This window comes from Plecotus auritus (assembly GCF_963455305.1).
Source record: "Plecotus auritus genome assembly, chromosome: 6".
Lineage (NCBI taxonomy): Eukaryota > Metazoa > Chordata > Mammalia > Chiroptera > Vespertilionidae > Plecotus > Plecotus auritus.
Window position 1 is genome coordinate 55924419 of NC_137773.1, and position 14480 is coordinate 55938898.

The following is a 14480-nucleotide window of genomic DNA, read 5'->3' on the forward strand; positions in this document are numbered from 1 at the left end:
TATTTTATACCGCAAGGACTTCAAATAGAGTCTTTCAACAAATCAATAATGCTTGGTCTTTACCCAAAGTGAGCTTTTATAGAAGGATACAAGAAAGGTCTGTCTTTTGTACCAAACCATGCCCAGTTGTTCTCTATCTGTGCTATCAATCAAAAGTTCATCTCTTTAGCTTACAAGAGGAGGAATTCATTTTTTGTCTTAGAAAAAACTTCTGCCTCTTAGATTCTATAACACTTAGGGTTGAGAATCTGTTTAAAGATATTACCACTGTTTATGGTGTTACAAATTATGTAGAATTAAAGTGTACGATTTAATTTGATGAGGCCATGTGTGTAGAAAAAGGAATCAAGTCTTGGTTTGACTGTTTCCTTATTTACCTCTCCCTTTCCAGTAATAGCAAGAATATTGAGAATCCACGCAAAATTCCAAGCCAAGTTCCCATAGCAGCACTTAATGTCTGCACACCATTTCCAATTAGAAATAGTTTGTAATGTAATGCAATTTATTCCATTATAATACAGTTACTTTAGTGATTTTAATTCTATTTGTGTCAATGAACGTTGCCTCGGAAACAATCTCTTGCTAATAATGGCTTCATCTTCACACACTTAAATCAAAATCCAAAGGTGGACTTAAAGATTTGAGGCCCCTTCTTTTATTTATTTATTTGTTTTCAATTATTCGAGGACATTTCTGGGTGTATAGTCATTACTTTCGTAGTAATTTCTAGTTTCCTATGACTTCAAGCTACTTCTTTCATTTCTGCCTGAAAGATCACTCCCTGTTTTTCCTTTTATGGTTTCTTCTGGGGCCGGGGGCGGGGGCGGGAGTGAGAGGGGCTGTCTGTGTTGAAGGAGAGAGCACCAGCGCTTTCCATTGAACGCCGCAGCACCCACTTTACCTGAACTCCAGGATTTGCGCGCTCCTGCCAGGCTGGGCTCTTTTGGCCCCGCGGGCCGCCGTAGCCACGGGAGCAGGGATTGGCTGAGGCGGAAAAGTGCCGCTGCCTCTGCGGTTTCACTTTCGATTTCGTCCCGTTGGCGGAGGCTGGACTTGTGGGGCTCCCAGAGAGGGGATTCCAGGTCCCAGCCACGAGGTGAGCCCGGAGACGCACGGGCCATTCCTAGCCCCGGTGTTCCGCCGCCCCGGGCACGGTGGGGAGCAGCCGCCGAGCCTGCAGGAGGCCGGTCCCGCGAAGGCTGTGCTCGTGGCGCCTGGCGCGGCCGGGAGGTCCGGGGTGGTCGGTGCCGGGATGAGTCCTCCCGCGGGGGCGCCTGGACCGCGCGGTAACGAAAGGCACCCGCCGGGGCCCCCGGATCTGGCTTCCAAATGCACCCCAGGTGGCCCAAGTTCCGCAGGGAACCCAGACTTTAGCCTGGGGATTCGGCGGGAAAGCGGACTCCGAGCACGGCCGCGCTTCGCCGGGGTGTTAGTGCTGCAGGACATTGTCCGCCGGGCCTTCAGCCATCGGGGTGCTTGCACTGGACCCCCAGGAATTAAGAGCTGGGCTAGCCCACCTTACCAGGTTGGGCACGCCCACCTGCAATTGTCTGGTGTTAAGCTCTGGCCCAGGGCTTTTGTGTGTAGGGGCGCGCGCGTTCTTGGCGGGGTTCTTGCTCTTGCTTCCAGCATCGGTGGTGCAGGTAAGTGTTCGTGGTTTAGTGTGGTCCCCTTAGTAGTTCAAAATCGAAAATACTGAAGAGCTCCGTGAGAAAATCATTCTCTGAACCCTTCCCACTTACAATTTCTTTCCGTATTTTACTCTTGCATGTGCTCATTTCTCCTTGAGCTAAGATTACCTATTTTATCATTTCACATTATATTTCGTTTTCCAGTTTTATTTAAAAATTCTTCCTGCCCTCTCTCATCAATTAAAAAAATTCTTCTAAATAACATCTCTAATTTTGTGTATTCTTTTGATTAGCTACCTAACCCATCATTATGTATGTCCCAAAAATTACTCAGCTATCCCAACTGTGGGGCATTTAGGATATTTGTGAGTTCTTGCTTCATTTTAGCAATACTCTGATAAACTTAAAAAAAAAAAAAACCCACACACCTGTATTTTAGATTATTTACTTGGACTAGATTCTGAGAAGTGAAATTATTAGAATAGGTGCTGCCTCCTAGTAAGGTCTTTAGGTCTTCATACGTCTTCATACACATTGCCAAATTGTTTAACAAAATAGTTTAGTAGTTTTTTCATTCATGTAGGACTGTGCCTGTTGCACCAAAATTATGATAGCTGATAATACATTTATAATACACCAACCAGCAAAGGTGAGCCGGTCTTTGGAATTTTGTTGTTGCTGTTTGTTTGTTAAATAGTGGTGTCTGGCAAGTCCACTTCCTTAAATCTTGCGAAGGAATCTTGAGAGGTTATGTTAGTGTGTGTGTATATTATTGGAGTTACTGTGCAGGCTGACTGTTCGGTCACTTAAGTGATCTTCTAGCATAACTGCCTTATTTTGCAGATGAGGAGCCTGAGGCCTTGAGAGGTGAAATGATGAGTTATCCAAGGCGCACAGCTAATTAAGTAGCAGAGCTGGGATTAGAACTCAGGTGTCCTGCCTCCCAAGTGAGTACTCTTGATGCTGCATTGGTGGTCTCACTGAACTGTGGCATACTCGATACTAGAATTTGAAGAGATGTTTACATCCCTTGGATTAATCTTTCCTTTTACAATTGTACCAAGAAACAGAGATTTCAATTCTCCGAGGGATTTGTGACACTGAAAAATGGGAAATGGTCCCATTTTCATGGCCAGGACTAGAAATCCTTATTTAGAATGATAACCCCTTCAAGATTTTTTGGCAGTAGTTGTTTTTAGATTCTCTTAACTGTGGGATAAAGTATTTAATAAGTTACAATTTATACTCGTCATCCCGTTAGATTTGTTATACCTTGAAGGTGTTTTTTTTTTCTTTTAACTTGATGTCGAGACCAGAGAATAATGCTCTTTTTGATTTAGGACTTAATAGCAGTTTCTCACCCACAATTGACATTTTGGGCCACTTAATTTTTTGTTATGGGCTTTCCTATCCTTTGTAGACGGGTAAGCAATATCCTTGGCCTCTACCTACGAGTATCCTCATTCAGGACAATCCAAAATGCCTCCAGACATTTCCAATGTCCCTGAGGTTGAAGGGCAAAATCTCTCCTGGTCAAGAACCATTTGTTTACGGGGATTATTTGGGTATCTTTATGTGAATCCCAGTGCCCCTTGCCAAGACAGCCTGACTTTGGGAAGGCTTCAGGAATCTGCATTTTAGCAAGCATCCCTGTGGATTCAGATGCAGGAGCTTCTTGGACAACAAACATTTCTCCTCTCTCCATATTTTATTTGGTGGTGGGTAATAGAGATGTTACTATGTTATAGCTGCTCAAGTGCATGAATGATACTGTATTAATCACTATACCCATAGTTGGCGAGGGGAGGGACGGGGATTTGTCTTAGCACTGCCCTTAAATGCCCCTTCCACAAGCTTGGGCAGTGTGCTTAGGTACCAGAGATACCCAAGAAGCTTGGAGCCTACCGTGGGAGACTGGTCCGCTGGGAAGGAGAGCTGTTCTCAGTGTCAGATGTCCTCTCAGACTGATATATTCTGCTAGAGTACATTTACTTGGGTTGTAATGTTATGTTTCATAGGAATATTTTGCTTTTCAAAATTTTTTTTTTCACCCTAAGCTGTACTAGTAAATATTCTAAGAGTAGGCAAAATTTTCCAGGTAAACATGGCCAAGAAACAAGAATTTACGTGGTTTTTCCTCAGTGACACAACTCAAAGTCACATTAGAGATATTTCTTTCTGATTGTTACAGTTCTTTACGGGCTGATTTGCAATGATTTAGGCTCCCTCTCACTGTCTGGCCATCGCCGGGTTCAGCAGGAGAACCGCGACATAGTCCAAAGGGCAGTTGTGCCTTTGCAAGGGCTTGGGCTTTGGGATCAAGCCTTGGTTCTGCTTGCCACCCCACCTGGTGACCTTGAGAACTGCTCAGGACTCTAATGCCTGGCACGGACCTGGATGAGTAAAATTTGGTTCTCCCCTCCCCCCCCCATTTTTTTTACTAAAGGAAATCTCTGCAGGGCAATTTGCAGATGTTCTCATCTTAGACCTCTCAGAAGCTTCTGCCATTTAATAGCCATGTGTGAAAATAGGTAATTTAGTTAGAACAGAGGAGGCATAGAGGGTGATCATGGCATTAATTTTTAAGGGAGGAGTTTTATCAAGGTGACCCTGCAGAAGGGAGGCCTTTTGACTCTTAAGTGTCTGTGGTTCAAGAGGCTGTTCTCTTGCTTCAGAAATGGTCAGAACTGTTCCTTCTGCCTTACCCAATTTCAAAGATGGAAACTTAAAGTTACATGAGCCAAGTGATGGGAAAAATTGTGATGTTGAGACCAATTTAGTCATACAAAATGGATTTATGGGCAAGTCATTAAGTAACAGGGAGTACCGAGGAAGCCTAATGAAGATGAATGTAAAAAATATGGTTTCTAAAGTGATGGATAAAATGTGTTTGAAGCAACATCCTCTTTCCAAATAACTCTTAAAATATTTTTCAAGAGATTTGCCAGAATATAGATGTTCTGGAGAATAAATGAAAAGCTTGGTATTTGTGTCTCCTTTCATGTGGCTTACTACAGTCTATTGAGGAAGAAAAGACTTGTATTAAAAAAAAGAAGAAGAATATAAAACAGTAATTGGTGACAGGTTACATCAAATACAACCAGATGCGAAACTTGATGCCAGAGCAGAGAGGTGGCACATCTCCACTCTATCTGAAGTGGACATTGGTACTCATGCAGGTCTCTGCTTCAACCTTCCCATGTCCCCGGCCACTGACCGTATTTCCCATACCCACCAGTTCATCGGAGTCTCCTAGGCTTGTGCAAACAGATCCCTGGTTCCTACCCTGGTTCTACTGAAGCGGAATCTCCTAACAAGTGATCCAAAAGGGTCATGTTTGGGAAACGGCCCTGGAGGCTCAAGGCCAAGTTCTTTCAGTCATGCTCCCCAGGAATGTGGCCCTGCTGCCTTCTGGGGCTGCAGCTTGCCCTCCTTGCCTGTGTAGATTTTCTCCTCACACTGTCCAATGCCTTTGCCAAGCTTTCTGTACTTTCAGCTGGTGGACTCTTCCTTCACACTCAGCTCAGGTGTCCCCTCCATAAGTCCTTCTCTGATCTTTCTGTGTGCTGTTCTCTGCAAAATTCTATCCAACTACATACAACTTTAAATTCTCCTTATACAAGGGTGTGTGTGTGTGCGGCCTGCTTCTGAGTATAAATTCTCAGGGTCCAAGGCCATATCTTGTCGGTGTTACATCCCTACCCAGCCTATGTGCCTGCCCTAAGATGCTGGTGCAAGTTTGAAGTGTTGAAAGCCTTCAGACAGAAATCGGTGTTAATTGGAGTAAAGATGAGGCTTAATGGCAGAGGTATGATCTTTGATGAGCTTAGAAGAATATAGCTGTACTTATTTATTTATTTTTATTTTTTGTTAATCCTCACCTGAGGATATTTTTTCCATTGATGTTTTAGAAGGAATGGAAGGGAGGTGGAGAGACAGGAAGAGAGGAACTCTATGTGAGAGAAACACAGTGATAGGTTGCCTCCCACATGCGCTCCAACTGAGCCTACAACTGAGGTACATGCCCTTGGCCAGAATTGAACCCGGGACCCTTCAGTCCACAGCTTGACCTTGTAATAACTGAGCCAAACCGGCTAGGGCTATAGCTGTACTTTTTTTTTTAAGGTGATGGGAGATAATAAGATTTTTAAAATAATAACTATCAGTTAAACAACTAATAGTCTGGGATGAACAAAATGAACTAACAAGCAAAATAGAGACAGTCTCATAGAGCAGGCTAACAGCTGTCAAGGGGATGGGATGGGGGATGGGGAAATAGAGTAAAAAAGAAAAAACTCATGGACACAGACAACAGTGTAGTGTTTGGTGGGGCGGAGGGGAGGGGGAGGTGTGAGAGGATATGGGGGGATAAATGGTGATGGACTTGGGATGGTGAACACAATACAGTACAGGTGATGCATTGTAGAATTGTGCACCTGAAACCAGTATAATTTTGTTAACCGGTATCACCCCAATAAATTCAACAAAAAGAAAAAATGCAAAAAAACTCACAAACGAACAAAAAACCTTGACACCATCAGTTAAACAACTAATAGTCTAGGTTCATGTTCTTTTTTCTGTTGTTGACTGGACAAGGAGAACTAGATTTTCACTTCATGATGCATCTTACTGGTTTTTTAACACAAAATTAACAGCTAGTTTGATCTCGATCTTATACAGAGTATATGAAGAAACTGGCATAATGGGATTTAGCATCTGATAGGAAATGAACTTAAGACTCCTGAGTGGAGTCAATATCAGGCCCTCAGGGTTAATAGCCTCTAGATCCATTCATCCACAAACCAGCACATGTTCAGCACATAAATAAGGCAGTTTATAAATGAACGGGAAGATTTGTTTTTACTAAACTCATTAAAGGTATATAATCTGTTACAGTATTTACTTTGTTTTTTATTTTCCTTGTGTTCAAAACTGCGTAACATTGTTGTGTGGTCTGAGTCCTGAATGAACAGTGGTTGTCCAGAGTAGTAGTTGTGATTTTAGTTATCTGTTTAGATTGTGTAGCAAAAAAATACACTGACAGTTCAATGGAAAAGTTAAAATTTGCTGAGCAAAATAATCAGTTGATCACATTAAGATTTTTTTCAGGACTTGGGGAGAGGCAGTGGATGAGGAGGTCCAAATAACCCCCAAATTCAAGAGTAGTTTTTGAAACTTGTATTTTCTGTTATTTAACTTGGGATGTTGACTTCTCTTGGTAAAGAAAATTATTTAACTTAAATTTTGAGAACCTTTGAATAGACTTTAAAATATGACTGATTTGAGCTTAAATGTTGGTTTCATCACATTTGGGAGCAAATTATTTCATCTTTCTGTGTGCCTTCATTTTCATTAGGGGATGTTAAGACCTTCCCAGGGTTCTTGTAAAGATTAAATTTGGTAGTGTGTATAATGATCTTAGCAGAGTGCTCTGCATAAATTAAACAAGCATTCAGTAAGTGGGTATGCTGATTTGTGTGTGAGACCGTAGTACATGTGGTTGAGAACAGGGCCCTTCTACGATGAGGCTATGTCAGAGGGTCGATGTGAGGACTGATGAGATAATGTATGGAAAGCGCCTCACTTAGTTTCTGGCTCCTAGTAGGTCCTGAAACATGTTAGCTGTTGTGTGGTGGTGGACTAATGTCGAGTCTTCACATGTGCTCCATTGATACTTGGTGTCCTATAAATATGTTAAGGACTTCAGGCTTTTTTTTGTTCAATAATTAACTTTTGTCCTTGCCTTTATTGCCCCTTTTCAGATTTCTGATCAGGATTGTTACAATGAGTCTACGGAAGCAAACTCCCAGCGACTTCTTAAAGCAAATCATTGGACGACCAGTGGTGGTAAAACTGAATTCTGGAGTGGATTATCGAGGTAATATTTTTCTGCTTCATCCTCACTGATGTAATTAAATTAGTAAATATGACTGGCTGATTTTTAGCAATCTTTTATACATACCCAGTGAACCTCAGAAAGCATTGGTTGTCAACAGTTTTTATGCCCACCTCTTTTCTTCCCCTGGATTGATCCCCTTTAGAGACACAACTGACACTAGAGTGTGTGCTTCTGACTTCTGGTGTGGTTTGTGTGGCTCCCGTCTCCTGTCTCTGCTTTGAGAGCCTATGTGCCTAAGTTCCCTAGTAGCAGCCAAGGATTCCCAGGCACCTCAGGCGTGAATAGCTGGCTGGATACTGAAGAACCCTTGGCACAATAGCGTTTGTTTTGCAGAAGTATTGAAGATTGGCAGCAGCTATTTAGACAGTGTCATTTTACAGCATAAACTTCCCACTCACATAATGTGCGGGTTATCCAAAGACACCTTTCTGTTCTTTTAGAGAATGCTCTTTTTAAGGCTGTGACACTACTAAAATTAATTTTGTGGGTATCAAATTCCATTTTTTAAAGTTACTAAATTTCTAGTCTTCCAAAATTAAGATATGTTAAATTACCTGGACTAGTTTACAGGTACAGAAAACTAATTCATTAGCAGAGTGTTATGGCCTTTTCTTAGTCTCCTTTTTGAATAATTTTTCATCCCTCTTCTGAATAATGATAGTAATCTCTTGAGCTTTCTTCTCTTTTCACACATGCAAACTTAATTTTATTGAGAGCTTACTGTGGGTCCAGTGAGTACTCAACACTTTAATTTTCATTTTATCTCCATATAAGTCCTTTGCGATCTCTGTTGATTATCCACACCTGGTAAGAGAGGAACCAGGACTCAGACTCAAGCTTGACACAAACACCTTGCTGTTTACGTACTATTTTAATTTCTTGATATTAATATCTCCAATTTAAATTGATTTTTTAGTGAAACCAATGGATTATACTGAATAGTGAGATATTATAAAATCTCTCTGTACTGCTTCTCATCCATGAACTTTTGATGAGCCTAAACGAGTATGTAATAGACTTCTATGTTCAGCAGGTGACGGTGAACACTGTGTTCAATATCTTCTCAGTACCCACTTCATTGAGGAGATCAGCCAGCTGGACCTTTTTATCTCTGATCTTTAAGGAAAATTTACCTATTTATAAATACTATATGTGGGATTTTTTTTTTGTTATAAATTTCAAAGCAAATACTGGAGAAAAGTATACTCCAGAAGAAAGCCAATTCTCCCAAAATTCTACTACCCAGAGTCAATCTGCCTTACCAACTGGATCTGTCTCCATATAAGCATAGTTTTACATCAGTGGGATCAGCTATACATGCACCCTGCTTTTTTTTTTAATATTAAAAAATACGTTCAGTTCTCTGACAATATAAAGTATCTAATGACTGCATGGGGTTACCTTTTGTGGATGTACCACAATTTTGTGTTAATTTTTAACCAATTCCCTATGAATGCGCATTTAAGGGTTTACCAGTTTTGTTATTATAAACATATTTGCTCCTTTGACATATATCTTGAGCATTTGTCCAAGTGTTTCTTTAGAATCAATTCCCTAGGCTAAGATTTCTGAGTCAAAGAGCATTGGAGCAGAGGGTTCATTCTTCTTTAGGCTCTCACCAACCCTTGTGTTAGCTTTCTTTTCAACTTTTTCATTCTAATTGACAACAAGTAATATATCATTTTATTTATATTTCTCTGTTTACTAGTGAGGCTAAATAACCTTTCACATGGGTAGTAGTCATAACTTTTCACTTTTTCTGAATGTCTGCTCATGGCTTCTATACTATTAAAGCCAAGTGTTGTATACTGTTGAGAGTGTTACTACACAGAGTGCTCTCATTTTGTGGTTAAATACTACTAATAAAAACCAGTTCTTTGTAGCAATTTCTCCTTAAGTTTGAAAAAAAAACTTTATTTTCTGTTATTTATAGTAGTTTATCCCTTAGAGAAAGGAAGGTGTTACAGTTATAACCTCCTGGCACCTTTTTCTTTAAAAAAAACCTTTCCTTTGAGAATAGCTATTTTTATTAGAAGTGAATATTTAATTCTGAAATGCTCTTGATGCATTTTCAAACAGATTTGCAGATCCGGTCTCAATTGGTATGCCTATAATTATAAAACAGTTTTATATTCTGGAAGTTTTTTGCTCTCTTACGATTGTGGTTTAATTGTAAAATTAATACAGCAGGAAATAAACTAAAGTTGTATCATAAACTTTTTGATAGGAGATAATTGTTAATGTTCAGAATCCATTGTGATTCTCTGAAAGCTTCCAGTTTTTAGCAGAATTCTTTTAGGGGAATGTTTTGTGCTCTCATTACACACATACAGTTTTGAAAAGAAACTTGTTTAGAGGAGACTGGGGGCAGAGGCAGGAGTGAGGAGCATACTAACGAAATTGAGACTAAATGAAGTTGTTGACTTGGTTAATTGAATCTAATCTGTAGTATTTGCTTTCACTTAAATTATTTCCCTAGAAAATACCACTTTAAGTTAGAGACTCAGTTTTGAAAACTATTCACCCAGTTTCCTTGAAAGTCCCCTAGAACGTTTGTGGCCATTTTTCTGTATTAGTCTGGATTTGAAATATTATAACTGTAGCAAACAGAAAGGGATGTGTTATAATGCAATATGTTGCCTTGTATTCTCAAGCTGCTCTTCACTGTGAGTCACAGCTTTAAGTTGTTCCTTCAGGAGCACCTGCTGTCTCCTCTTTTATTATTTTAACAGATTGTGGAGACTTCCTCTTAACCTTGGAGTACATTCATTTGCTGCAGTAGTTGTTGTGAAAGAATGAAATAAATCTGCCAGACCCGTATTTCACTTAGTGGCTAAAGTAAGAAATGCCCCTGGAAGTGAGGAGAATTGGCTAATGGTCATTTACTCCCACATAATTGCCCACTCCTTTTTTTAGTTTTCAGCGAATGGTATTTTATTTGGCATATTCTTATTATGTTACTTTTGTGAAGGCTTTAAAAGTTACTGTTATCACACATACCATGAAAAAAGTGACAGTTCATTGTTTATCCTACTTTCCTGCTGTATGCTTCTTAGCTTTTATTCAGATGGACGTTAAATAAAGGCATTTTTCTATGCTTCCATCTATTCAGTGTCGTTTACAGTGTGAATTTTTATATTAAGCATGTAAGAGCTAATGAATGGAAAGATGGTCAGCTCTGAGGTATACCCTGTAATTTTCAACTCTTGCTTTGTATATCTTCTCTCTGACTCAATCTGTCTGCAGGAGTCCTGGCTTGCCTGGATGGCTACATGAATATAGCCTTGGAGCAGACGGAAGAATATGTAAATGGACAACTGAAGAATAAGTATGGGGATGCATTTATCCGAGGAAACAACGGTAATATTCCTTCACTCTGAAGTGTTGTTGTACAACATCTGAACTAAGCCTTTGTGTTTATAGTCGGGATCACCAATGGGTTTTCAGATAACTTAAAAGTTCAGTTTTAGTTTTACTTTTAAATTCTTATACTTCAGATCTTCAGTGTGACCAGTTTATTTTTAGTAGTTTCATGGAATTTTGGGACTAAAAATTCTCCCCGCCCCTTACTGAGGGGCATTGGTATACTGGCCCGAACTCTTTCTGTTGAATACAGTTTATTCTGTTCCCCCAACACTGCCTCTCACACTGGTATCTGGGGCTGTAAGAATGGCCAGTGTTTCCCTGCTATCTTTGGTTTGTATCACTTGGCAGTTAGCTTGTCCTATTTGTCCTTTGTTAATCATTTAAATGCTCTCTGTGGAGATTGTATCTTTTAATTTGACAAAAATGACAAAACAGGAAATATGGTTCTAAAGTTACTCAGCTTTTTAACAGCTAATATATGGTTGTGATTATTATGTTTACTTTTAAGTACCTCGTTTAAAAACACATTATCACTAAAGTAATATATGAATTTTTTAGGGGGAAGAAGACTTCAAAACTATGGCAATTATCCCTTGACCCCTCCCCACTTTTTGTTCCCATTCCCCAAATGGAGCTCTGGAACTCCTGAGTTTGGATTTTTTATTGGTGTGCGTTCTTTAAAGAGTTCTGGATAATTCCCTCAGCCCCTTTGCTGTGAACTCAGCGCCCTGACTTAGTGTGGGTATTCTATCTCCTGGTCGTACAGTGCCATATTTTCCCATATCTTCATATATAAGCTTTTTAGTTCCAACATAGAGTTTCTCTTCTCATTTTTCATACTCTTCTTATTTGATCTCTTACACTTACTAAGAAATGTTAATGATTTTTCAACATTTCAAGACAACTGATAGCAGTCAGTTGCAGGTTCTGTAAGTGATAGGCTGGATCCTGTCACATGCATACAACATGTAGACCATGTCCAATTTCCCAGGATGTTTTTACTGTCATTTTGATGCTTCTCTTCATATATCTTTTCCATGATGTAATAATTAATAATCAGTGGTAGTTCTTTTTAGACTGCCACATTCACATCCTAGACTCTTTTATTTATTTATTTATTTATTTTTAATATATTTTATTGATTTTTTACAGAGAGGAAAGGGCGAGGATAGATAGCTAGAAACATCGATGAGAGAGATACATCGATCAGCTGCCTCCTGCACACCCTCCACCAGGGATGTGCCCGCAACCAAGGTACATGCCCTTGACCGGAATCGAACCCGGGACCTTTCAGTCCGCAGGCTGACGCTCTATCCACTGAGCCAAACCGGTTCCGGCCACATCCTAGACTCTTAAAGAGGATCTTGGCTTACTTGATTAATCTGTGCTACTAGAGGCCTGGTGCACGAAATTCGTGCAGGCGGCGGGGGGCAGGGGGTTCCTTCTTGTCCAGGAGCCCTCAGGGGATGTCTGACTGATGGGGAGTGGGCCTAAGCTATCAGTCGGACATCCTTAGCACTGCTGCAGAGGCGGGAGAGGCTCCCACCACCACTACTGCGTTCACCAGCTGTGAGCCCCTCTTCTGGCTGAGCGGCACTCCCCCTGTGGGAGCGTACTGACCACCAGGGGGTAGCTCCTGCATTGAGCAGGATCGGGCTGAAATCGGCTCTCCGACATCCTCCAAGGGATCCTGGATTGCGAGAGGGCACAGGCCAGGCAGAGGAGCCCCACCAGTACACAGTCGGGGTCAGGGAGGGACCGCGGGAGGACTCCAGGGCATGTCCAGCCCGTCTCACTCAGTCCCGATCGGCCGGACCCCAGCAGCAAGCTAACCTACTGGTCGGAGCATCTGCACCCTGGTGGTCAGTGCACTTCATAGCGAGCGGTTGAGCAGCCTTAGCATATCATTAGCATATTACACTTTGATTGGTTGAATGGACGACCAGCCACTTAGCGTATTAGGCTTTTATTATATAGGATGATCTTTGATCAAGGTATCTCTAAATTTCCCTGTGAACAAATCTGTCAGAATCTGAGTAGGTGGGGATGGGAGGGAGGTAACACCTCTGGTGACCCAGGCATAGCATTTTGTCATACATCCTGTCTTATTCTTACGGACCACCTCTCCTGAAGAGTCAGTTTGGGTAGCCCCAGGAAGCCTAGCAAAGCAGCACTTTGGCAACACCAGGGAACTCAGAAAAAGAACTTTTTTTAAACATAACAAACTACTCAGCTCTTGTTTATCCTGTTAGAGTTTCTCTTGGGGAAATGGGTAAAAATATGTTCTTTATTCGTAATCTGAATCTAGCCTCGTAAGATTTATTGATTTACTTTACTTCAAGCATAATTGGTTATGCCTATAATTATAAAACAGTTTTATATTCTGGTAACTTTCACATACATTTTGTTTTATCCTCTTGGTCACAAAAGTAAGTCAGCTAAGACTAGAACACAGTCCTATATAACACCAAACCAAGTCTAGATTCATAAAATTAGTCTTAGAGTAGTTCTAGAGTTTATTGTGTAGTATGAAAATTTCCTTTCAGATTTGCAGAGGTGTCAGGCCAAAATCTGTTGCTTTTAAAACTTACTGTTATGATACTTAAGAACAGTTCTTCAATGTCTGTCTGTTTTGTTTTGTTTCTTTCAGTGTTATACATAAGCACACAGAAGAGAAGGATGTGAAGGCGTCAAGCACTCTTCAGAACTGGATATATTTTTTTATGAGATCTTTTTGGTTCTTTTATATAATTTGTCGTATTTCATAATAATTGGTGATTTTTCAATTATTAAGTAGAAACAATAATGGTGATTTTTCACTGGCATAAGATAAATGTATAAAGTTGTGGATTTAATTGTAAAGAATCTTTCATATTTAAGTTTCAGTCATTTTCTTTTACCTCTGTGTCTGTGCAGAATGCAAAAAGAATTAAAGAAAAAGAAAGATCTTTGTTTCTCCCTACATGACTTTTAAATCATTTGGTTTGATTGCTTTACTTACTCAACTGACTAAAATGATGCACAGGATGATAATTCAAACATCGTAGAGATGTCCCTTCTATTCCATCCCCTTCTATTTCCCATACAAAATACTTGAGTGAAAATATTCTACAAAGCCACCCAGTTTCAGTCTGAGGGTCCATGAGGTCAGAAGCTCAGCCTTTGATAGTCACCTGATAGAAAATAGCATCAAGGGACCTAGGAGTGGCTCTTCCATAGAAGGGAGTGGGAATCTGACTTGATTTGGGGGAGAAATTTGAAAGGTTCCCAATATGCTGGTTGGGTGAAAATGTTCCATTTAAGCCAAGTCTGCCCACAGTCATCTCGCATCTCCTCGTGTGCTGTTCGACCTGTTGGATTCCCTTGCACCCTTTCCGGAGCATTGGCATCAGTGTCACTCATTTTGTGAACACACCAGGGGAGGAGCTGGTCCCCCTCATCCGTCTGGTGGTCATTTAGATTAAAGCACAGCTTAGGGTTGTAAGCATAGTTAGGTTTCAGTTGCGAAGCTGACTGGGGACTATCTCTCCTCACTCCTGCCCAGGGAGGGGCATCCGGAAGCCTTCCTCAAGTGGCAGCTGTGT

The 14480-nt window shown here is 40.7% G+C and overlaps 1 protein-coding gene across 4 annotated transcripts; it reads left to right on the forward strand.

Moving 5' to 3' along the window:
* The first annotated feature begins 955 nt into the window (after positions 1-955).
* LSM6 (LSM6 homolog, U6 small nuclear RNA and mRNA degradation associated) lies at positions 956-13842 on the forward strand. 4 transcript variants are annotated; one of them, XM_080675381.1, is made up of 5 exons: positions 956-1096; positions 2475-2578; positions 7394-7509; positions 10777-10890; positions 13547-13842. In XM_080675381.1, exons 3-5 carry the CDS (start codon positions 7416-7418, stop codon positions 13579-13581), a joined length of 243 nt encoding a protein of 80 aa, XP_080531507.1. In that variant the 5' UTR covers positions 956-1096; positions 2475-2578; positions 7394-7415; the 3' UTR covers positions 13582-13842. The 4 variants fall into 4 exon arrangements, with proteins under 4 accessions (XP_080531507.1, XP_080531508.1, XP_080531509.1 ...); XM_080675383.1 differs by lacking the exon at positions 956-1096 and adding an exon at positions 1159-1643; XM_080675382.1 differs by lacking the exon at positions 2475-2578 and having other exon boundaries at positions 997-1096.
* Positions 13843-14480: the final 638 nt, after the last annotated feature.